This window comes from Balaenoptera physalus (genome assembly GCF_965194825.1).
Source record: "Balaenoptera physalus genome assembly, chromosome: 2".
Classification (NCBI taxonomy): Eukaryota; Metazoa; Chordata; class Mammalia; order Artiodactyla; family Balaenopteridae; genus Balaenoptera; species Balaenoptera physalus.
In genome coordinates this window covers 73,624,528-73,647,249 of record NC_138883.1, presented here as the reverse complement: position 1 = coordinate 73,647,249, position 22,722 = coordinate 73,624,528, and the positions used below count along the sequence as shown (strand labels likewise).

The 22,722-nt window shown below is 56.2% G+C and overlaps 2 protein-coding genes across 5 annotated transcripts; both read right to left on the bottom strand.

Moving 5' to 3' along the window:
* Positions 1-621: 621 nt before the first annotated feature.
* ADCY4 (adenylate cyclase 4) lies at positions 622-16,192 on the bottom strand. Of its 4 annotated transcripts, none has more exons than XM_082449981.1 (26): positions 16,079-16,188; positions 15,582-15,786; positions 13,706-13,903; positions 13,431-13,592; positions 12,667-12,912; positions 12,075-12,223; positions 11,887-11,998; positions 11,030-11,157; positions 10,736-10,894; positions 10,348-10,558; positions 9,977-10,150; positions 7,418-7,461; positions 7,196-7,282; positions 6,948-7,017; positions 6,526-6,623; positions 5,770-5,854; positions 5,523-5,660; positions 4,764-4,874; positions 4,306-4,490; positions 4,022-4,106; positions 3,390-3,548; positions 2,325-2,471; positions 1,927-2,034; positions 1,695-1,809; positions 1,249-1,373; positions 622-1,164 (listed from the first exon to the last, which is right to left on the bottom strand). In XM_082449981.1, exons 2-26 carry the CDS (start codon positions 15,738-15,740, stop codon positions 1,012-1,014), a joined length of 3,408 nt encoding a protein of 1,135 aa, XP_082306107.1. In that variant the 5' UTR covers positions 15,741-15,786; positions 16,079-16,188; the 3' UTR covers positions 622-1,011. The 4 variants fall into 4 exon arrangements, with proteins under 4 accessions (XP_082306107.1, XP_082306108.1, XP_082306109.1 ...); XM_082449982.1 differs by having other exon boundaries at positions 10,348-10,480; XM_082449983.1 differs by having other exon boundaries at positions 10,348-10,480; positions 12,667-12,816; positions 16,079-16,187.
* A 646-nt stretch (positions 16,193-16,838) lies between these two features.
* RIPK3 (receptor interacting serine/threonine kinase 3) lies at positions 16,839-21,285 on the bottom strand. Its single transcript, XM_082450051.1, is given in 10 exon segments — positions 16,839-17,507; positions 18,063-18,123; positions 18,267-18,626; positions 18,862-18,947; positions 19,058-19,135; positions 19,138-19,224; positions 19,427-19,473; positions 19,599-19,744; positions 20,245-20,842; positions 21,077-21,285. Coding segments are annotated over 10 exon segments (1,707 nt in total). The 5' UTR covers positions 21,097-21,285; the 3' UTR covers positions 16,839-17,283.
* Between the last annotated feature and the right edge of the window lie 1,437 nt (positions 21,286-22,722).

The following is a 22,722-nucleotide window of genomic DNA, read 5'->3' as shown; positions in this document are numbered from 1 at the left end:
AGCCCATGTGCCACAACTACTGAAGCCCGTGTGCCTAGAGCCTGTGCTGCACAACAAGAGAAGCCACTGCAATGAGAAGCCCGCCCACTGCAACAGAGAGTAGCTCACCACAACTAGAGAAAGCCCGCGTGCAGCAGTGAAGACCCAATGCAGCCAAAAATTAAAAATAAATAAATAAAATAAAAATATACGATATTCGTTTAAAAAAAAATAGAAGATGGTAGCGGTAGTGTACTTTTTGAATGTCTCCCATAAAAAAAGAAAGACAACTAGGAGAAAACCCCCAAATCCACGTGCAACATCTGCAACAAACTTAGGGTGTCAATATATCTTCCATGGACCCCAAAATATGAGCAAGTGGGAAGGAGCCCTGGATGCTTCAAGACCCACGTAATATCAGCAACTGTGCAGAAGGATGCAAAAGGAAGCAGGGGGGAATCTGAGTGACCTGAGAACAGGAGACCCTCAAACTGTCTACAGGTCCTTGCTAGAAAGCATGGTGGGTCCGTTTGAGAACAGCAGCCAAAACAGGGAGGGACCTAATAGATTATTTCCCAGGCCTCCCGCCCATGCTACACAGTAAGCACATAACAGGTGCTTATTTAGTGTTTGTTGAATGAATAAAGATCAAATGATATTTTACTGGAGATTCTTTCCGGTATTTGTGGATGGGGAGCAGGAAAGGACAAGTCTTTGTTTTGAGTCATGTGGATAAAATCCTTTCTGCTTCCAAGGGTACAAAACACTGGAATCACGTTGGCAGGCAGGCAGGGAGGCTGAGGCAGTCGTCTTGCTGAGCTTGTGAGAAAGAATCACTCCTTTTTAACACACTCATGCTCACACTTGCACGCACACAAACACTCAGTCTGGCCTGAGAAGAAGCCATACTACTGAGAGGCGAGGAGAAGATGCTCCCCAGATATACTAGTAGCTTCTGACATCAATTCTAACCCAGACATACCAGAGTATCTTTATTGAGGATCTTATAGGTGGGAGGAGGGGGTGGGGTTCTCAGCCTAGGGTGGCCGAGGGAGGTCCAGTTCGTGTCAAATCTGTGTTCAGGAAGTAGGTGCAGAGCTGCCCTTTGCCTTTGACCTTGATGATGCCCCGGCTGTAGCAGGTGTAGCCTAAGGACTGCAGGGCACAGGCTGTCTCTTCGGTCACCTGCAATTGGAGGGGAGTGAGGGAATGTGGGAGTGGCCCTATCCCTATCCCCCTGGCCCCATGCCTCCAATGTGGCTCCCTCACTTGGATCTTGCCCAGGACGCCTGTACTCTCCATTCGGCTGGCCACGTTCACTGTGTTGCCCCAGATGTCATATTGTGGTTTCTGGGCCCCAATCACTCCGGCCACTACAGGTCCGTGGTTTAACCCTGACAAGAGGTATGGTAAAGAGGGGCCCTGAGGGGGGGGATTTCGAGCAAGGGAGGGGAAGATGAAGCTCAGGGAACTAGGGTGAAGGGCCTAGGGGCCTTGGAGGAAAGGAGGAGGGGCTGGAGGAGTGCGGCTTAGGGAAAGAATTGGATGAATCTCATAGCTTCTGGCCCAGCGGCTTCATGCTCCATCCCAAGGGGTGAGTCTGGAGGGGGCTCCCAGGGTGAGCTGGGGAGCAGCTAACAAAGGACTTGGGAGAGGGAGAGCTTGGGAAAGTGAGGAGGAGGTCCCAGACTGTCCCAGCAAGGGAGGGTCCTCACCCACACGCAAGCGGAAGTTGTTGAATGAGTGCTTGTTGATGACGTCCAGCTTAGACCCAAGGGCCACGGCAAACTCTACCATGGTGCCAAGGTGGCTGCAGCTTTGCTCAGCATCCTGGCAAAGGACCGGCCCACCAGGATGGATCAATGAGGTCACAGGGATAAGGCCCACTTATGGGCCCACCAATGAGAGCCCAGATGAGGGTTAGTAGGTAATGAAGGGACGCTGTACCTGCTGTGCGTCCTGTCCGGAGGTGGCGTTCAAGCCTGTAGCTGCCATGTAGGTGCTGCAGATAGTTTTGATTTTCTCCACCCCACTGAACTTGGGCTTGGAGAGCAGCTGTACGGAAAGGAGGCTGTGTCCCCAGTCTCTCTTGCTCTCTCCCAGAAGCCCAGCCCCAGGATTTTGGAAGCTAAAGGACCAGTTGTGGGGTCACGGATGGTGGCAGGAGGAGAGTTGGTAGTGGGCAGAGTTGCCTGGGAGGGCAGAGCTGGGGGTTCAGAGGAGGAGCAGGAGGACTGGGGAGGGAGGATGGGCCTCATGGCCAGGAAAGCGAAGTGGAAGGAGGGACTGGTGGGAAATTCTAGAATCCAGGTCATAAGGTCTGGGGGGACCTTTCAAGTTGTCACCTCATCAAAATCAGCAATTATCTCATTGAGCAGCCGCAGACACTCTAGCCCCTCGTGGTTGATGCTGGATTCAGAGTAAAACTCCTTAAAGTCTGGGACTGAGGCGAAGAGGACACAAACACACTCGTAGGACTGGTGGTAGAGGTCCTGGGAGGGCAGGAGGTTGGGGTAAGGGGCTGTGCCACGTTCTTCCCCCTTCTGGGTCTACATGGGTCCTCCTCCCTGTGTCCACACTCCTCCGCCTTGCTTTAAGAAGGATCGGGAAGGAAGGAGAGGGGTAGGGCCAGGTTACCCCAGGGATGTGACTCAAGAGTTAAAGATTGGGTCTCATTGCGATTCCAGGAGAGACAGAGGTTCAGAGTCAAGATCACCTGACAGCAACATGAAGGGAGTCTCTTTTGGAACTGGGATCATGTCCATGGGAATTATCCATATATCCTATCTTATTGCTGAGAAGTGTTAAGTCAGTTAAGTAAGCTTACAAAGATAGCTACAGTTTGGAAGATAAAATGAAGCAATAGTAGCCTCCAGAACTTTGAGAAAAGGATTTTGCTGTTCAAACTCAAAAAAAAAAAAAAAAAAAAAAAAAAAAAGAGCAATAATAGGGGAAGGGGGAGTCCTCATTAGTCCTAGATTCTGGCTCTGAGCTTTCTAGTAGCCAATGAGAAGACAGAAACAGGATCAGTTACCAGATTTCCAGTGTCTATAAGAGAAGAAACCAGGAGAAGCAGAGCTACTACTGATCTTGAGAGCAGAGAGCATGTGGTGATGCACAAGGCTGCGACATAGCCCCTGAGCCATTCACACAATTCCCATTGACACGAGATAAGGCTTTTGAAGTGTAGAGAGTGGCCATTAGAGAGGACACTCCTTCCAAGTAAGAACTTGGGATGTGGAGATTCTGTGCTCACCAAAGACAGAGGCTAAGATCTTGTGAAAACGGGGGCACCTGACAGGCAGAGGGGCTCGGGCAGCCACCCAACCCGTGGTACAGGAGTCCAGAAAGGACGGCCCAAGCCAAGACTTTCATCGTCGGGGGCTCAGGAGCTGGGGGTGGGGAGTCACCTCGTTGCGCCGATTCTGGCCGATGAACTGGGGGGCTACGTGCGCGGGGAGCACGTTCTCCAAGAGTAGCCGAGTCAGGTTTTCCATCGTCTCTGTCTCCTCCTGCTCCTGCCTCAGCTTCTTCTTCCACAGGAAGTCCAGGCGGCAGTAATACTCATTCTGGGGTGGGTCACCAGGGGGCCATGGGAAGACACACAGTACAGGGGGAGCCCCAGCTCCTGAGTGTTCACCCCTCACTCCATGACGCTTAAAACCATACCACACCCCCAGTTTAGAGAAAAGGCTTAAGGTGCAACTATCCCTGGGGAGACTGCCTTGAATCTAGATTCAAACTAGCGAGGACAGTAGTGGCAGCAGAGTTTTTCTTAAGCATGATTGTCCTAGATTGGGGTGGGAGGGAGGAGGGGAGGGGAGAATTTGAGGGCGCTCCCCTCGGGGAGTGAAGGAGAAAGAAAGGGAGCAGGAAGGTTCACTTAGAAGCTTCTAAGGGACACACCCTTTGGGCTCAACCCTGGAGAGGTGAGAATAAGGGAAAGGGAATAAGAGAATAAGGGAAAGACTAAGCCACATATATGGGGACTCCGCCTCACCCTTCCTAGGGAGGCCCCAGAGGGCTGAGCTGGGAGACTTACCTGCCGAGCCAGGACCAGGAGGGTGAAGAAGAAGATGAAGAAGGAGATCGCTCCCATCAGTTTAGGCTCCTTCAGCACCCCTGGCCTGAGGAGGCTACAGATCAGGGCTTCCCTTTGCCCTGCCCCTTCTCGATGGCCTCTCCCCCGCACCTCCCGCGCCAGTGCCCACGCAGCCCTCGGCCTCCCTCTCCTTTTGCCCTGTGGGTGGTTCAGACAAAGAGATGAAAACAGTTCTGCTCTGTCCCATCGCAGCCTGTGCCCCCCTGTGCAGCGGCCGTGCGCACCTGGAGTCCAAGGTGCCCAGATAGAGGCGGGCGATGAGACAGTCGGACAGCCAGGCGTGGGAGTGCAGGAAGAGGGAGCAGGAGGCTGCCAGCCACAGCAGGAGCAGCAGCAGCTTCAGCTCGAAGCTCATGTGCAGGAAGAGGGAGCAGGAGAGGAACCCCAGCACGCAGCAGTGCATGGAGTACTGCGGGCCCGGGCAGGGCGGTCAGGAGGTGGGGCATGCCCCTCGGGCAGGGGCAGGGGCAGGGGCGGGGGACACCCCAGGGCTCCTGTCCTGCCCGTCCCAGGGTCCAGTCCTATCAGGAAGGCAGAGGGTGTCGGCCACACACACACACACACCAAGTGTGACTTATATCTGTCCCGATCCACAGGATGAAGTGTTCTTCAACTAAGGGGGTGGGGGAGGGGCGGAGGAAGGCTCTGGAGAAGGAGATTCAGGGCTGTGAGGGATACTCACTGGGACGCTGATGAGAGGCAGGGACCCAGGGAGCTCCCAGGAGAGGTTGGAAGCCGTGGAGGACACATTGGGAGCCCGGAAAGGGCAGTTTGATGCTGCCGGTAAGAAGACCTGCAGAAGGAGACGAGGAGCTGAGGCGGGCAGGCAGTTCCTTGGGCACAGTGGTGGCTTGTGCCGGGTTGCAGCTGACCCAGGGATGAGTTGTGGCCAAGACTCCTCCAAAGGGGCGGAGCCTGCTATCTCCGGTTGGTGAGGGAGCCTCAGCGCTGGGGTCCTCGCTGGCGGGGGCGGGGCGGGGGCAGGGACTGGGGGAGTGGGTGTCCTGAGCACTAGTCTGTCATGGATCCACTGTGTGATCTTTTGCCAGCCACTTAACCTCTCTGGGCCCCAGCTTCTGCTTCTGTAACTTGGATGGGGGATGATTCCTAAGGTGCTTTTCAGGGATAGAATTCTAGGAACGATTCTAAGTTCTGAAAAATCAGCCAAACTCAGCTTACAAAATCATAGTGAGTCAGGTAAGTAAGGAAGGTCTGCATACATAGAAAAAAGATAGGAAGGATATCCACCAAAGTGTTATTAACAATGATTATGCCCAGGTGGTAGGTTGTGGGCGACTATAATTTTCTTTTATACTTGTCCAACATTTCCAGCATCCCCTGGCCTTAGTCCAGCAGTCCTCCCAAATCCAGGGGTCCTCTTTCAGCCTCTGGCAGGTCCAGCATGCCCTAATGGGGGTGCATAGGGCCCCCTCTCTCTCACCAGGCTGGTAATGGCCATGGAGAAGATGAGCAGGATGGTAGCGGTGCCCAGGGCAACTCGCAGTCCGGGCCGTGTGGCCACCAGGACAGACAGTGTGGGCAGCCAGTGCAGCATCTTGGGGCCTTTCAAGACACACTTCTGTGGAAGGAGCATGGGAGTCTTAGCCGTGGGGCTGGGGCACCCACTGTAGGCCAAGTTGTGTGGTCAGGGCCCCAGCTCGCCACTCTGCCCCCGGGGCCCACCTCACCGTCAGGTGCTCTGAGAAGCAGACGAAGAGGAGGAGGAAGAAGAGGAGGAAGGTGACGCTATAGGTGATGGTCAGAGCTGGGGGCCTAAAGAGAGACAAGAGCGAGGCCTTTAAGAGCCAGAAGAGGCTTTCTGTGCGCTAGGCGGGTGCTGTTCATTCTGGTTGGGAGACATGGGGAAAAGTGGTCCTGGGGATCTGAACCGGCTGCCGATGAGGTCTAGGCTGATGAAAGGCATTACGTGCTGATGATCTGGGAAAGCTGAGGGGTCTAGGACAGTACTGGGATAGTGTAGGGACAATATTGGAAGGGGACAGGGCGCTCACAAGCGCGGCCGAGGCTGCATCAGACTGGTCTCTGCGCTTTCAGGCCGAAGCTCTTTCATCTGGCTGAGTTTTGAATGAGTCCTTGCCCCTCCTAGCAGTGAACCGGGAGTGAGGACCTCCTCCCTAAGCTCATTTGCTGTGAGATTTGGACTTCTCAATGGGAACAAAACCTCCTTCATGGGACTGTTGTTAGAATTGAAAGACAGGTATGTGAAAACGCTTGGGGTACATAGAAAGTCCACAGGATGTAAGATAGTAAGATGAGGGCTACGATTACTAGTTCCCCAGACCACAGATTTCCATTTCCTCTGTGGCTCAGTGCCCTGAGCCGAGGGGAAGTGGGCAAGGCAAGAAAGTGTGGGTCAGGGGTCTGGAAGAGCCAGGGGGTCTGTTTTTGAGAATCAGGGCTTCCCTTGCCTAGGGGTCTCTCACCTGTTTGTCACCAGCATCTGGATGATGAAGTTGGAGAAAAAAACCAGGAAGGTGCAGGCTGCATAGTATTTGAAGGCGGGGAGTGCAGAGAGCCGATACTGGAAGGGAGGGGGTCGGTGGAGACGGGGCACCAGTGCTGCCCATCACCTTGAAGGTGTCAGTCCCAGGCAAGGAGTGGGTCCCCAGCCTCACTGTCCCCCCTCCAGTTCCGCCCCAGGTAGCCTCTACCTGTTCCCCAAGGAGCTGCCCTCCTCCCTCCCATCACCACCCAGTAATTCAATAGATGGGTATGAGCCCTTCACCCGCCAGGGTCACAAACTGGGCAGACCTGGGGAGGGGAGGTGGGACCACAGGGCCTGCTCCCTCCCCAGGGTGGAAGAACTGAGGTTGGGAAATCCTATGGTGACATCCCCCCAGTCTACCTCTTTCTCCATCTCCTTCTCTCTGAAGTACAGTGTCAATGGGTTGAAGTCCTCTGACTGTTTCCACTGTCTGGCGGAGGGTGGGGGCAGTAAGCCCGGAAGAGGAAGGGGCAGGGAGGAGGGCGTGGTCAGGTGAGCCAAAGGGCTAGAGCTGGGAAGGTTCTCCCTTCCTGCCAGGTCCTACCACCCCTCCTCTACCACATGAGCCCAGGCCTCCAGCCCTCCCAGCCCTCTCCTGTTCTCCGTACTTCTGAGAGTTGAGCTGTTCGATGACTTGGAAGAACTTGGCATCCCCGGTGTCTAGTTCATCATCTAGTCCCCGGGGGGTACGGCTCCTGCACAGTGAGAGCCCAGCCTGTCACCAGGGAGATCCTCAAAAGCACCTGGGCAAAGCAGGAGCAGCCCCCCAGGGAGGATGGAGGTAGGTCACTGGGACAGCCCCACTGTCAAAGTTGTTCAGGCCTCCTCACCGGTCCAGGCTCCACTGGGGGCTGAAGGAAGACAGGGCCTTCTCCTGCAGGGAAAACACAGGGATGGGGGAAGACGAAAGACGGTGAGCGTCCTCCACCATGGTGGAGCCTCTCTGCAGTGAGGCATTCCATCATCTACACCCGGCCTTGACTTGAGCATTTGACCTGGCTGCGTCCCTTGCCTCTAGTGAACTCTCTCTCTCTATCTCTCTCTGTATATCTCCATTTCTATCTCCATCTCCATCTCTATCTCTACCAAATCCCACCTGCCCTCAAGGGAAGGTTCGAACCACATTTACTTCTTCAAGCTTCCTCCTGACTCTTCGGACTCCCAGAGTGTCTATACTCTCTGATTTCCTCATAGTTTCTATCACTTAGGAGGCAACCCTGGATCCTCTGTAGGCATGAGTGGCTGTTGATTCCTTGTCTCATCTTCCCTAAAGACTGCAACAGATTCCAAGGGCAGTGACTTGCCCATCACCCCATGCCAAAAAAATCCCTGTTGGTTGAAACTGGAATGGCGATGCAGAACACTCTGAATCTCCTCTGCCCTTTCGTGATGGTCAGGCTGAGCTGGGAGGTGGTGAGGGAGGGAAACGAAAATGGAGAAGAAAGGGAAAGAGGAAGAGAAACAAACCTGGTTACGGTCACTCTCTTCTGCACCGAAAGGAATATGCAATGTGTGCAGAGATGTGAGAAGGAGCACGCAAGCAGGTGAAGACAAGCGCCAAGGAAGGGGGCGAAGATGTATGGTGACCGTCCTTCCCCACTCGCCTGGCTCATGTGAAGGAAGCAGGGTCACAGGGGGCCACATCATCCCCCAAACCAAAACCTTGTGTATGTGAGAGGAGCAGAGAGGGAGAGACAGAGAGCGACTGAGAGGTATGTTCTAGGCATGGGGCCATCTATGCATCTATGCCTGATCCTCACCTTTATCAGACTACCTACCTGCGCCCCCCATCCCAGGCCCCATGCCTATAAGTTATCTGAGGGCAGGGAAAACATCTTATTCATTTCTGTCTTCTCAAGAGCTAACCTAGTACCTGCAACATAGTAGGTGCTCAAAGATGGTGGAAGGAAGGAATGGATGGATGGATGGATGTTAGCCACCATACAAACACCATCCCACCACCCCAAAGTTCCGCATTGTTTAATAGTAGGCTAAGTGTGATTCTCAGGATTCCTAACATTTGAATAAGACCCTGGGATATCAGGGGCTGAGAAGGGAGTCTCCGGGCTGGTGAGGTCCTGCCTCAGGAGATACCTTAGAGCAAGGGATTCCCACTCGGCCCTGAACTTCTTAGCCTGCATGCCAGTGGGGGGTTGGGGAGTCCTGGCATGGGTTCTGGGGGGCATTCCCACCACGGGGATTGCACCCAATATTGTCTTACAGCCCCTGGGCTCCCGGCAAACCCCTTTCTACCCCACCCCCACTGGGAGGTCTCATCCTGCAATAGTCAGCTGGGTCTTGGGCTCTTTCTTCCTCTCCATCCTGCCAGCTTAGCCCTCTGACTGCTCCCCTTCCCCATGCTGAGCCTTGAAATTAAGCACTCAGCCACTGAGCCACTGCTGCCAAGGTCCCCCCCACCTCCCCGCTCCCCGCTGTTCACTGATCCCTGGCCTGCTTTCCTGCTGGATGGGAGAGGAGTGGGGATGGGACACAGAAAGGGTACTCTGTAGTCACCCCATAGATTCAAGCAGGTCTACCTAGTAGAGAAGATTCTGGGAAGATCTGTGGATAGGTGGTTGGGAATGCTGAACAGGTTTTGGGCAGATCGGGTAAAATGGAGGAGAACGGGCTGAGGAATCTAATCCCAGGGCAAGCCTTTAGGGACATGGCCTGGGTCCCTGCATGAGAGGGTTCTGGCTGCTTGTCATCAAGTACCAACCTCAAGAGTTGGCCGGTGGAGGAGATCCAGGCTCCTCCAGCAGCTGGTGAATCATTGACTACCTTGAAGTGCTATGCATAGATCAGCCAGTAACTGGCCCTGCCCTAACTTCCCCAGATGAGGGGTAGGCCAGCTCCCTTCTCTCCCTCCCCCATCCCGCCCACTCATGGTGATTTCCTTCTTCAAGGCCATGAGAGATTTTCACTGTCACCTCATTTTATCTGCGTACAAGTGTTGGAGAGTTGGGGCAACAAGCGATTGGCCCCGCCTTCCCGGTCCCAGGGGGGACTGAAGAAGAGAGCGTGCAGTCGCAGGACTGAGCTAAACAGAGACACTTCCTGGTGGGAATAGGTGTGCAGCACTGGCCTCAGAGTGAGGAGGAAGTATGGTACCAGGGGAAGGGGCTTTCCTGAGTAGAGGCTGGGGAGCAAGGGACATGGTGTCTGTGGGATCTTGGGTCTTCTCTGAGCTGAGCTCAGAGGGCAGTCATTTTTGCCCTTTCTCTGGAAAGAAGGGCAAGGAAGGTCCTGAACCAGTAACTAGGGTGACCAGAAAGTTCGGGACCTTGTGATGTCAAGTGACTCACTGGTGGTGGTGGCGGGAGGGGCTGGAAGTGGGCAATGGGGGTGGGTTTACGTAAGTGCTGGGCTCATGAAGGAGGTGCACGTACCGGGAGAGGGGTGGAGGTGGACACAGGGCTCTCCACATGGCTCAGGTGGGCGAAAGGCTTGGCTGCACCCCAGGACTCCAGGTAGCGGGTCATCAGCAGTGATGGACGCATCTTGGGGCCCTCAAGAGAGGACAGTAACCCGCCTGCAGTGCCCTTCTCGTCCTCCTCCTCAGCCTGGGGCACATGAGGGCTGAGAGTCAAGATCACAGACCCTTCCCCATTCTCCCCACACCCTTTAAAGGCTTGTGTCCCCTCCCCCACGATACACACTTCAGGACCCAGGAGCTCCATCTCTGGCACGGAAGAGATCAGGCCCATTGGCTGTGGATGGTTAGGGTGGGCAGCCCATGGGGTCCAGGCTGGGCTCTTACCCGGGGATCGATGACAAGGTAGGTCGGCTCCCCTAGCTCCCGAAGGTATGGGTCCCCGTGTTCCATGGCTGCATCCTCCACAGCATAAGCCCCTGCCAGCAGTGCCAGCGTAGCCCCTGTGATATGTACTCGTCTGGAAGGAGGGGGCAGTGGGAAGCAGGAGGGAGGGCTTCCAAATCTCTCATTTCTTTCGAGGATCATTCCTGGAGGTCTGACTTCAAGCAAGGCCCTGTGCTACAGGAGGTGTCTCCCAGCTCCCCTCCCTGTACCCCAGGATCTCCCTGATCTCCCACTTGGGAACGTGCCCATTTTAAAGAACTATGAAAACCAGGCATGTGGGAGACCTGACTGGGCTCTTGCTATAGCCTGCTAGAGCCCCAGCTCTCACCCTGGCACTCCACTCGCCTCCATGTGGTTGGCCAGAGTGACGTCATGGGACCAGACATCATACTGCCATTTCTGCAGCCCGATGACCCCGCAGAGCACGCTGCCTGAGTGCACACCCACACGCATGTTGATATCCACGCCGGTGGCTGCCCGAAGTTTCCTGAGCAGAGTGTGTGGAGAACAGTCTGAGTGCTGCCTTCAGCCCTACCCACGCAGCACCCCTCCCTCTCTCCAGGATGACTTCCACTACCCTACCTGCCTCCACCCCACATCCATCCTGCCCACCCCAGCTGACCTGATGGCCCGGCACATGTCCAGCCCCATGCGCACGCAGTTGATGGCGTGGTCCGGCAGCGAGAGCGGCAGCCCGGAGACACAGTAGTAACAGTCTCCCAGAATCTTGATCCGCATGCATTCATGCTCCTGGGGGAAGGGTGTACAGGGGGAGGGGGGCACCTGGTTAGTGGCCAAAGTAGGCAGGAGGGAGTTGGGAAAAGTGGGAGCAAATGTGGTATTCCTGAAGAACTTCTGAGGTTGGGATTGTCTATGTCAGGTCTAGGGACGCTCTTAACTTGATACAGGGCTGGCTGAGGTCTCCTATGTGGGTGTCTTTCTCAGAAGGGCTTCTGAAAGGTTGGGATGTCTGTGACTCTCTCCAGCTTTGGCATGTGTAGCGTGTATCCAGATTTGAGCGTATGAAAGTCACCTCAGGATTGAGGGGATTTTTTTTGGGGGGGACACCCAAGATTAAGTTGCTTAGGGGCATCCCTGGGGACTGAGAAGGTAGCTGGGCTGAGGATGCAGAGGACAGAGATTTCCCTTGGAAGGGCCTCCTAATGTTAGTGCATCAGAAAAATCTATCTAGATTTGGTTGCAGTGTCCAGAGACACCTATGCTGGGGCTCAGAGCCTGTTTGGGGGTGTTGTGGTTGGGGCATCTGTGAGGATGTTGAAAGGTCCCTCCAGGTTTGAGATGTGCAGTGAGCAGTTCCATACCTGGGGATATTTGAGAGGGTCTCCTACCTGCAGTGGAGTATCTGGGAGCCCACAAGGACTTGGAAGTGGGACTGGGATCTTATAAGGCAGGACTTTCCCTCGGAAGGGGCTCTCCAGGGTGGGGAGTTTGAAGGTGGGGAAGGAAGCCCCCTCTGACCTTGGCGATCTGGTCGAACTTGCCAAAGAGCTCGTTGAGCATGAGCACCAACTCCTTAGGGGAGCACTCACTGGCCAGCCGCGTGAAGCCCACGATGTCAGCATACAGCACGCTGGGCAGGGCAGACCGCATCAGTGGGGCTGGCGTCTCTGCCCGCGTTCCCTCCCGTCTGCCATCCTTCCTTATACCTCACTCCCTGGTGCCTCTTGACATAGAGGCTGTGGAAGTTGTTGGTGCTCTCTGGCCGTGACCCCTGTCCGGCCTGCAGCCGTGCCATGATCTCCGCCTTCATCTCTCGGGCCAGGTAGGCAGGAAGGATGGACAAGAGAAGGTGTTCCTGGGGGAGGTGACTATGAGCACCGACACTCCTACCCCCCCAAACCAGGAGCCTCAGCCCCCCCAAACCCTTAGGAGCCCACAGACTTCCCCAGCCCCAGAGGTGTTCCCCAGGGCGCTGGCCCAGGTCCTCCCCACCACCTACAGCCGGGCTCCACCCCTGCCCTGCAGTGATCACCTTTAGGGACTGAACTTCCAGCACCAATACCGGAATTAGAGCCCTTCGTTTAGTATCACAACGTTCTAAAATGCTTTCACAAGCTTCAGGTTGCTTGAGCCTCACAGCGGCCTTCCAAGGTGGGTGATAGCCACATTTTACAAAGGAGGAAACAGAAGGTCAAGCGACCCGCCCAAAGTCATTCAGCTTCCAGAGCCCGGCTGTGTGATCTAAACAACTCCTCTCCCCGAGCCCCGGTCTCTCCCGGCCTCCCGGGCCCGGCGGACCTGGTGCTTCTTCTCGGTGTCGAGTCTCCGGCGGGAGTGCAGGGAACTAAGCGCCTCCCGGAACGTGGCGCGCAGGGCGCGCTCCATCAGCGCCTTGTGGTATGCTCCGGCCACGTTCCCGCACAGGAACAACACCGCGTTTGCCGCCAGCTGTGCGGAAGGGTCAGCCTCAGAGGGCGCTGGACCCCGGGGTCGGGGAGCTATTGTGAGTAGCTGGATTGGTCTCTGAGAGGGCTGAGGAGGACTCTGCAGTTAAGAGACCGAAGTATTTCGAGGCGACGGGTGCCACACTGTGGGACCCATAGGGGGCACTTCTCCTCCCTCTCCGCCCCCGCCCCAAGCAGACTCTTGGCTGCTGCACCAACACGGCCTCTTAGGTCTAGAAACCTTTGCACGTACGTTTCCTCTGCTGGGAATACCACTCCACCATCCCCACCCGCGCCGCAGCACAACACTACTCAAGCTCCAATTTTTACATTCTCTGTGATGGTTCCGTCATCCCCATCTGTCCCCACCACCCCGGTCCCCTGGCGAACTCCCTTCCCCGTGGGCCCAGAGCCCTCTTCTGGCGTTTGCAGGCATCGCGCTGCGCTGTGTACCAGCTCCACGAGGGCACGGTCGGGGCCTGTGTTTGTGCCCTGCGCCCAGCATTGCGCCCTGCCTTGGAGTCACAGATCATCAAACGGTTGGTGAATGCCCAGAGGTAGCAAGTAGCGCCCAGCGGAGCCAGCCGCGGACGCAGCCTGTGTTCCGTGCGTGCTCACCTGCGGCAGCAGCGCGGGCTGTGAGTCCGGCTGAGGCCCAAGATACAGCCCGAGGACCAGCAGGTGTGAGAGTGAAGAGGCGAGACCCGCGGCGGCGGCGTCCCGCATGCCCAAGGGCAACATGGCATACACGGTGAAGATGACAAAAAGGAAAAAGGACACCTAGGGGAGACGGGCGCGGGAAGTTGCACGCTTACACTGCTGCGCTGCTCCTCGGGGCCTGGGTGCGCGTTGGAGGCCCGGGAGTCCCCTCCCCACTGCTCGGCCTGCCTCACCTGGTCCCAGGCGCTCACCACGCCCCCGGTGAAGAGGAAGCCGTGGCCTAGCGCGAGCAGCGCTGCCCACACGAGGCCCGACAGGGGACGCGTCCAGCGCTGCAGTCGCTGCTCTCGGGAAGCCAGGCCCAGCAGCAGCGAGAAGCCGCCCAGCCCACACAGCATAGTGGTCAGGAAGCCCGGGTCTGAGGCCAGCTCCTGCGGGGGAGGGGGTACATGAGGCAAGATTGGGGTGTGGAGTTTCGGGAGCTTGTCCAAGGAGAGGAGGAGTGGGTAGTCCCTCAGACCCGTTCTGAAAACTGTTTCAAACCCAAGTAAGAAAAGCAGGTAGGGCACCTTCACTTGCCATTCATATTAGGTTGAACCACATGAAATTGCTGATAATCTGTTTTTTTTTTTTTTTTTTGAGTTTAAGATGCTGCCTTCTCCCGCTCTCTCTTTTTTCTTTTTTAACATCTTTATTGGAGTATAACTGCTTTACAATGTTGTGTTAGTTTCTGCTGTATAACAAAGTGAGTCAGCTATAGGCATACGTATATCCCCATATCCCCTCCCTCTTGCATCTCCCTCCCACCTTCCCTATCCCACCCCTCTAGGTGGTCACAAAGCACCGAGCTGATCTCCCTGTGCTATGAGAGCCAGCAGTCTCCTGTGATTCAACCTACTATCTCACTGGCATGCTGCAGGGGGACTGAACCTTGGGCCATCTACCCAGAAGACCTGGCTCCAACCTCATATTGGCCATTTGTGAATCCAGGAGCTTTCTGAGCCTCAGTTTTCTCACCTGTCAAATCGGAACTAAAGCACCCCTCCCACCCCCACCTGGGATCCCAAAGCAAGTGAGAAATTCCAGCTCACAGAAGGCACTTAGGCATGAGTGTATCCAAATCTGGCCAATTTGCTGGGGAGATTCCCTGCCTGGGGCCAAGGCTCGGAGTTTCAGGCCCTGCCCGCCCCCCCCACCAACAGCAGAGCTTGGGCAGGGGGGCGTCCGAACCTCCCTCGCCTGCCTGGGAGCTGGATCCCGCCATCACCTCAAGGCGTAGAAGCCCCCCACTCCCACCCCGGTCTCCACCGTTTGTCCCCACCTCTTCCTGGAGTTGGAGGAGGACGGGCAAGGATTGGTCACATCCAGTGGTTTTCCCACCTTGCCTCCGAAATGTGAAAAGAAAACTTGGAGCAGGATACTTCCAGAAGTGGAATTGAAGGTCCCCTTTCCCCCCACAAAAGAAACTGGAAACGGGTTCATTTTGGAACTAAATGAGAGTGGGATGTAAAGTGTCTTCTGGGACTCTGTGGGTACAACTGCCCCACGGCCCCTAAGAGGGAAAGAAAACCAGGAAGCAGATTCCCACGGGGCCCAGTGTAATTCCCCCACCCCGCGCCGGAAAACTGGAAATTCCGGTGTTGGATTTATTCTAGGACCAGTAGATCACAGAAGCTTGTAAGGTCTGAGGTCTGTCAGTACCTGCAGAGAAATTAGAAGCATCGAGGGCTCAGCTATCTCCTTGTGTAGAACCGGAGACTGTGGCCCAGAGAGGCAGAGTGACTTGTGCAGGGTCACTGCAGTTCCTAGCAAGGTCTAGCACTTGTTTCCCGGGTCCCAGCCAAGAAAGCACATTGAAAAGAAGATCCACGTGGGACTACCCTGGTGGTGTCCAGTGGTTAAGACTCCGTGCTTCCAATGCAGGGACCGTGGGTTTGATCCCTGGTCAGGAACTAAGATCCCACACACTGCAAGGCGCAGCCGGAAAAAAAAGAAAAGAAGACCCACAAGTCCCAACCCTGAAAATGCCCCTGAGGCAGTGACCCTCCCGCTGTCCCCGAGGAGGCACCCTGCACCAGAGCCCCACTCCCTCCCCCAACGCCGACTCACCCTGCCGCTGGCCCAGGCAACAGCGAGCAGCGCCAATAGCCCGAAGAGCACGATCACCAGCAGCAGTAGCAGCAGTGGGTACTGCTGGCTCAGGCTGTAGTAGGTCTCGTAGAAGAGGTCTTCGCTGGGAGGCGGCCGCGGACTGAAGAGGCGGGCCATGGTCTCCCCCGCCCAGAGCTACACCGCCTTGGGGTGACCCCTGGGGCTGAGGAGGGCCACGGTGGGTTACTGTCTGAGGCCCCAGCCAGCCCCAGCTGTGCCGTTCTCGTCGGGTCCAAGCCACTTGCGCCCGGATCTCCCAACCTCCCTATCCCACCTCCTCCCAGGCACTCCCTGTGGCCTCCCTGCCTTCTCCCAGTTGGCAGTGAAGGGACTGCTCAATCCTTTGCTCCTCCTTCCTCAAACCCAGACTGCAGAGGTGCTCTAGCAAAAGCCAGGGGCACAGGATTTAGGGTTGAAGCAAAGGAGCCCCGGCTACCCCCTTTCCCCCAACTCACTGCCGCAGCTGAACGGGCTAACCCCAGGGCAGGTTTTGGAGTCACACGGGCTGCTAGGCTATTAGCTCTGAGCCCCGGGCAACAGGCACTTCCCTCCCGGCGCCTCGGCGTCCTCCCACTTCCCCGGTGGGACAGCCCGGCCCTTCCTGTGCCCTAGCCGGACTCCGCAGGCCTCCTCCCCCGCTCTGATTGTCTCTCCTGACTCCACAGCCTCCCCACATCTGCCCCCTCAAGGAAGAGGAATGCGGACCACGGGGGAGACGTAAGGGGTGGGATGGGCTGAGCCAAGCGTCAAATGTCAAAATGGGTTCAGAACCTTGGATGTGGGGAGACTGAGGGTGGGCTGGAGCGAAGGCTGGCAAAGATGCAGGCAAGAAGAACATGGTGCCATTTGGGGGCTAGGTTGTAGGTCAGGATGGGAGGCGATCATTCCCTGCCCCTCCAGCCTAGATGGCAGCGCTGTGGCCATATCTGAGTGGTCCATACTCCAGTGGTGTCCAGCTCCAGAAGAGGGGCACATCTGCGTGTAGCTTTGTGGAGCCGTCGCTGTCCACTCCCAGACACCAGCTGAGAATCAAAGGGTTCCAGTGCCTCCACGGAAGCAATGTGTGCATGGGTGTATGCAGCGGAGGGAGGTGGTAGTATGGGGGCTGACCTACGAGAGACTAGGGGCATCATGCAGGGCAAAGGTGTGCTGGGGTCTGTGAATTCCCATGGCGAGCCCCCTCCCCAGGCCTCCACTGCCAAGTCTCCACAGACCAGAGAAAATGTGGTGGCAGGACCACAGCCTCTGTCCTCAGGGTTTGGTTTAGGGTGGGGTCTGGGCCTGCTCTACAGGAAGTGCTCTGCCCTGAGATTAGAGCTGCCCAGGAGCCAGACCTCCAGGATTCCTTCCTGCCGCGGCCAGCTGGGCCCTGACCTTGTGTGCCACAACTCTGCCCACCTACAGCCCTCAGCATCCCGCTTCCGGCCCTAGCCAGACACCGCAGTGCCTTCTACTCCCTCGATGTCAGCTCCCTCGCCTCTCATCTACGTCCCTTCCCATCCCTGGCTGAAGCTTTAGCCTCATTCGTGGTGCTTTGGTTAAAATTCCACCCATTTATTGACTCCTGGGGCCACAAAGACAGTTCGGGTGCAGGCCTGATGGCCCTCAGAGAAAGTCTAGGCTAGCTGCCTCAAGTCCAGGAGGCAGTTTAGAAGCTGCTTCAATTCCTGCTATTATGATACCAGCCCTGTGGTCCACTCCAGGGTTCGGGTTCTTGCCGTCCTTCTTTTGAACCTATTCCTTGGGGGGTGCGCTGGGGGCCCCTATCCATGCCCCGAGGTGCCAGGCCCTGCACGGATGAGGCAGTTCTTCCTTGTATAATCATATGGTTGTTGTTTCCAATCTGTACCCCTTGGCTATGAAGTATGGTAGGAAACCGTGGCCCTTTAAGAGAAAGAGTGATGACGATGGGATGGGAGGGTTAAGCGCTCTTGAGACTCAAAGTGAGGAGGAGCAGCAGGGTGGAGAGGCAGTGGCACCTCGTGTTCACCCTGGGGAAATGCAAGTATGGGGTCTCTGGGCCTGCCAGTGACTGGGTCAAGGTGTGCCTTCAGCCTTCCTCTTCAGGCTGCACCTTCAGAATTGGGTTTGCAGAAGCTCAAGAGGAGTGGCAACTAACATCTGAGACTCTGATATTTGGGGTCTTTTCTGATGGGAAACCCTCTGGGCATACATGGCAACAATGGAATGGAATTCAGGGGTTCACAGAGCTGGTGTTGGGGAAAGTCAGAAGGCTCAGGGGCAAATCCAGGCTTTGCTGTGTGACCTCAGTAGATGTCAGTTTCTTCATTTATAAAATGAGAAAGTTGGGTTAGGTGGCCTCTAGCCCTTTCTCATTCCCCTCCCCAAGTACCCTGGATCTATATTCGGTCTTGAGGAAGAAGCTGGTGGAAGAATTGAGCAGGGGAAAGGAAGGAGGAAGGAGTGGGGAGTGAGTACCTGGTACTGGATTTGGCCCTGGCGCCCTGGGAGGCCAGTTGGTGTCACGTCTCTCAGCCCCCTGCAAACAACACAGGGCTCTCAGGCCCCCTGTCCTGGGCCTTGTTCCCCTACTGCAGACCCCCTCAGCCCCAAGTCTCCCCTAGCAAGGGGACAGGATTCACAGGAGTCTTAGTGCATCCCCTAGTCCTACCAATGTCTCACCTGATACCCTTGGGGTCCAGGACCTGGGGTCCAAGCTGAGGTGGGGCTGGGCTTCTGGTTTTTGACAGGTAAGGTCTCTGGATTTTGAGGAGGTTGGGCTGTTGAATCTGAAGAGGTCTCTGCTGTCCAGGCAGGCTGAACCTGCCCTCTCTGGGTCCTGATGCTCTCAGGAAGGTTTGTACATTTTTCAGGAACAGACCTGGGGTACCCCTCCAGATTCAGGTTCATCATTTCAGAAACCATGGAATCATGGCTTCCTGTGGTTCCCCCAGGGCCATCCATTTCTGTACTTTCCAGGCCTGGCTTGAGGACAGACAACAACCTGTTGCTGCCCCTGTGCTCAGACAGGAACTCCTTTACCTGCAAGGATGGGGAGCTGGCTGGGCATGGAGGTGGGAGAGCCAGAGCAAACCCAAGGGAGGAGTCTCTTGGGCCCTATCTGTTGCCTGGGAACTCAGGGATGGGGTGGGGACACTGGGGACGAGAGTCAAGGCTTAGAGAACAGTGGTCAGTGGGGAGTCATTGGGTGGCCAAGGGAGCCACGTTGTGCCATCCTGCCCAGCTCCTAGGTGGGGTGAGGGTGTTGGGCATTCACTGTGGAGACTGCAGCATTCATCTTTTTACCGGATATATCTCCTTTCTTTACCAGATCGAGGACTTTCTGGGTGTTTGGTCGACATTCTGGAGAGAAGGCAGAGTGGGTGGCAGGTGAGCAAAACTTCTTTTCCAGCGAAAAGCCCCTGCTGACAGATCCAGGCCTACCTCAACTGCCAGCTAAATGGCCAGCGCACCTTGGAAGGAGGGCCTCTTCTGGGGCTCGTGGCTCCAGCAGTGCTGCATTAAATCCTTCAGTACTTCCAAGCCAGGATCTCAGGGCCAGACTGGGGCAGCTCAGTCAATGCAGGCCGGATCTGCCTCTCACACACTGCTTCCCGCAGCAATGATTTATGGCCCACTACTGGGGTGTGGGTGTGAGGAGAAGGCAATCAGAGTGTGAAGGCCACCTGCACCATCACGGAAAGGGGCAGGGAGTGTAGGAGATGTGAGGAGGGAGTACGGCCATCTGAGCAGGTAAACAGGAAGAGGAGGGCTTGGGGATTGGGGGTTTGGGGGAGGGGGCACCTGAGGTGAAGGATCCCAGAGTCTGCCTAGAGTTTTACTCTCAGCTTCTCTTGCGGCTAGCACTGCCCACATTAGGATCCCGAAGCTGCAGGAGACATAAAGCTGAGGCCTGACCCAACTGCTGACAAGACTCCTTTCCATATACCATCCCTTAGAAGGACCCAGAGAGGTGTAGAAACTGGGGATGTATGTTTGGAGTGGGTGCCTTACCTGTAGACATCACTGGCCATGGAGGCCTTCCAGTTTATATCAGCCAACAGTTCTGGGGCCGAGTAAGCTGGGGTGCACCCTGACTCCCCAGATCCTGCCCCTGACTGTGAGCCTCCCAGAAACGTGGACAGGCCCAAATCGGCCAGCTGCAAAAGGAGATAAGAAGGGGGAGATAGGGGATGGACAGGGCCTAGCAGCCTCCAGAATCCTTTCCTCTCCCCCACAGAAGGTGCAGGCCCTTCCGTGCCTGCACAGATATTATGGTCCCAGCCTTGTAAAGGGGGTGTGGAGGGTTAGCGGAATGGTAGGACCAGTGGGGCTCCTGGTTGGAGGTCTGGGTCCCCGCTCCATGGGGCTGGGTCAAGGTCTGAGTCTCCTGGACTAGGTCAGCCACGGGTCTTTGGAGGGCCCCGTTGGGTGGACCCATGGAACTGACCATGTTGGCCAAGGCCTCTATCACCTGGTATGGCAGGGGCTAAAGCTCCTGGATGAGCCTTGACACTTGGGCAGCCCTGTGTCCAGAGGGAGATGCTGAGGGTATTCAGAAGACAGGGCTGCAGCAGGTCCTCTGTCCAGTGGGTGGGGCTGGAGCAGCTCTGGGGCAGGACCTCGTCCAGGGGTTGGGCTGCGTAATGGATGCGCTGACCTTGGCATGCAGCTCTGAGTCCAATAGGATGTTGGGGGGCTTGAGGTCCCGGTGTAGAAGCATGGGGTTCTGGCGGTTCAGGTAGCACATCCCGAGCACCAGCTCCTGTAGCAGGCGGCAGAGGAGCGGCCCCGGCCTTGGGCACTGGGCCTGTAGCAGCACCGCCAGGGAACCGTTCTCCATGAATTGAGTCACCAGAGCCGGCCCAGACACATACTCCCACTCCAGTTTCTTTGTGACCCCCAGCAGGGGCAGCACATGATTGTTACACAGGCTTGCCATGGCCTTCACCTCCCTGGATATCGCCGGCTGGCACTCAGGAGAGGGTTGGAGCCGAGCTCCCTCCTGGGAAGATCCTTCCCTTCCGCACTCAGGCCCTGCCACGCAGCGGCCCCTCCTCCTCCGCCCAGCCTCCCAGACCAGACACCCGCCCGCAAGCAGCTCGGGGCACTCACACGAGTTCACGATCTTCACCGCTACTTCCAAACTCCAAGTCCTGTGCTGTGCCCGGAAGACAGCGCCAAATCCGCCTTTGCCCATGAACTCCGGGTTCTCCACTTCCTCGATGGGCACCAGCGGGGCTGAGGTACCGCTGTGCCTGAGGGAGGGGGCCTCATCACCCGCTGGCCAGGGCCCCAAGGCCGGCGGCTCCCTGCACCGCCCACCCCCCAGGCCCCGTGACTCAGCTCGTCTTGGTCAGTTCAATCCCCAGCCTCCCCCATGAGCCCCACTGTGCCCTGGCCTTGGCACGTTCTGTGAGTGGGTGCCATGTGTGTGTGTGTGTGTGTGTGTGTGTGTGTGGCTGCGGAACCATATCTCACTCTCCACTCACCATAACTTAACACAAGACATCAGGTTGGAAGGTGCGAGAAGCTTCTGGAAGTTGCGAGCCCACACGGATGGAAGAGGGGTTGGGGGCCGGGAGAGGGGTCAGTCTCCAGGCCACTGCACGGATTCCGCTTCCCGGGTTGCTTTCTCTACACTGCCTGAACCACTTCCTTCTTTGACGGAAGCCTCTGCAGTCCCGCCCTCGGGGGCAGGGGGAAGGGGGTGCCGGTGGAGTGCAGAACGGAAGCTAGTGCTGTTCCTCGGGTGCCGAGGCCGGGTTCATTGTCACTGGGTATGCAGGGCGCCATGGAAGGAGTCCTCACCTTCTAGAACCCACAACTAACCGCCTTCTAAGCTGGCGTCTCTCCCTTCTCCCACAGGATTCCCAGCTCCACCGCCAAGCCTGGGATGGTGAGGATTGGGGGGAGATGGTGCTGAGGAGGACATTATGGTCCTAAGCTTCCGCTCTCCCACAGCTGCCTTAAGATCATAGCTAACACGTGTCTAAAGCTCACCATGTAGGAGGTACATATTATAGATTAGCTTATGTAATTCTCACATCAACCCTAAGGAGATAGGTACTGCTTTTGTTACTTCCTTATAGGTGAGGAAACGGAAGCACGGATAGTGTAAGTACCTGGCCCAAGCGTGTGTGGAACTGACCTCCAAGCCTGGCTCTGAACCATCAAGCTTTGCTATTTTCACATAGGCTTCAGCTGCTGGGGGAGGTGCCTGGGGTAGGTGTGAAGCAGCCAACAGTCTGCATTCCTGCCCTTGGTAGTGATTTGTCTGCTGGCAAGACCAAGACCTACTCCCAGGGTGTTGTGGTCAGCTAGGTGAATTGGGCCAGCCAGAGGGTTGCTGATATTGTGGTGTATACTGCAGTGGAAACACCTCAGAGCCTCTCTGCCCTCTCCCCCCACGGCAAATCCTCCATGCAACTTCTCTGGTTAACAAATGTTCCTGACAAGCATATACTCTGGACAAGGGCCTTGGAGAACTCAGGAGCATGGGGAGCCTTAAGGATTCAGGGTAGACAGAAGGCGTCCATATTTTACCGGCCCAAGGCCTGACCATGGCTGGAGGTTGTGGAATTAGATACAGCCAGCCTCAGGCACTCAGTTCTTTATGGGGAGACCCAACCCTGTGGGTCATGGGTCATGGGCCAGGACTCACTGGAGGGTGCTCACCTTGGTGTGAACTTTCCGTTCTGTCCAGTGGTCCATGGGCCCTGCTAGTTGGAGCAAAAGTGGCCAGCAGTTAACTGTGGTTTCTCGAGCACCTGGAACTCCAGGATCCACATCATGAATTCTGGTGGAGTCAGTCCATGCTATTTTCAACCTATTTAGGGAATTCTTAGACTGTAGTCTCTTTAAAAGCTGGTACATGGTACGTACCCAATAAATATTTGTTGAATTGAACTAATAAATGAACAACCAAAACTTTTGGGTCTTCCTTAAGATGCTGATCACCCCAGCTGGCACTCCATACCCATTGGGAGGAGAAAGGAGGCTGGGCTGCTTCTTTACGGTTTGGGGTCTCTTGCCTGCCCCTGCACAGCTGCCAGAATCCATCTGAAGACTTTATTATGGCGATATGGTGGTATCGCACAGAATATGAAGGCAAGTTTGGCAGGTCCTCAGAAAAGTC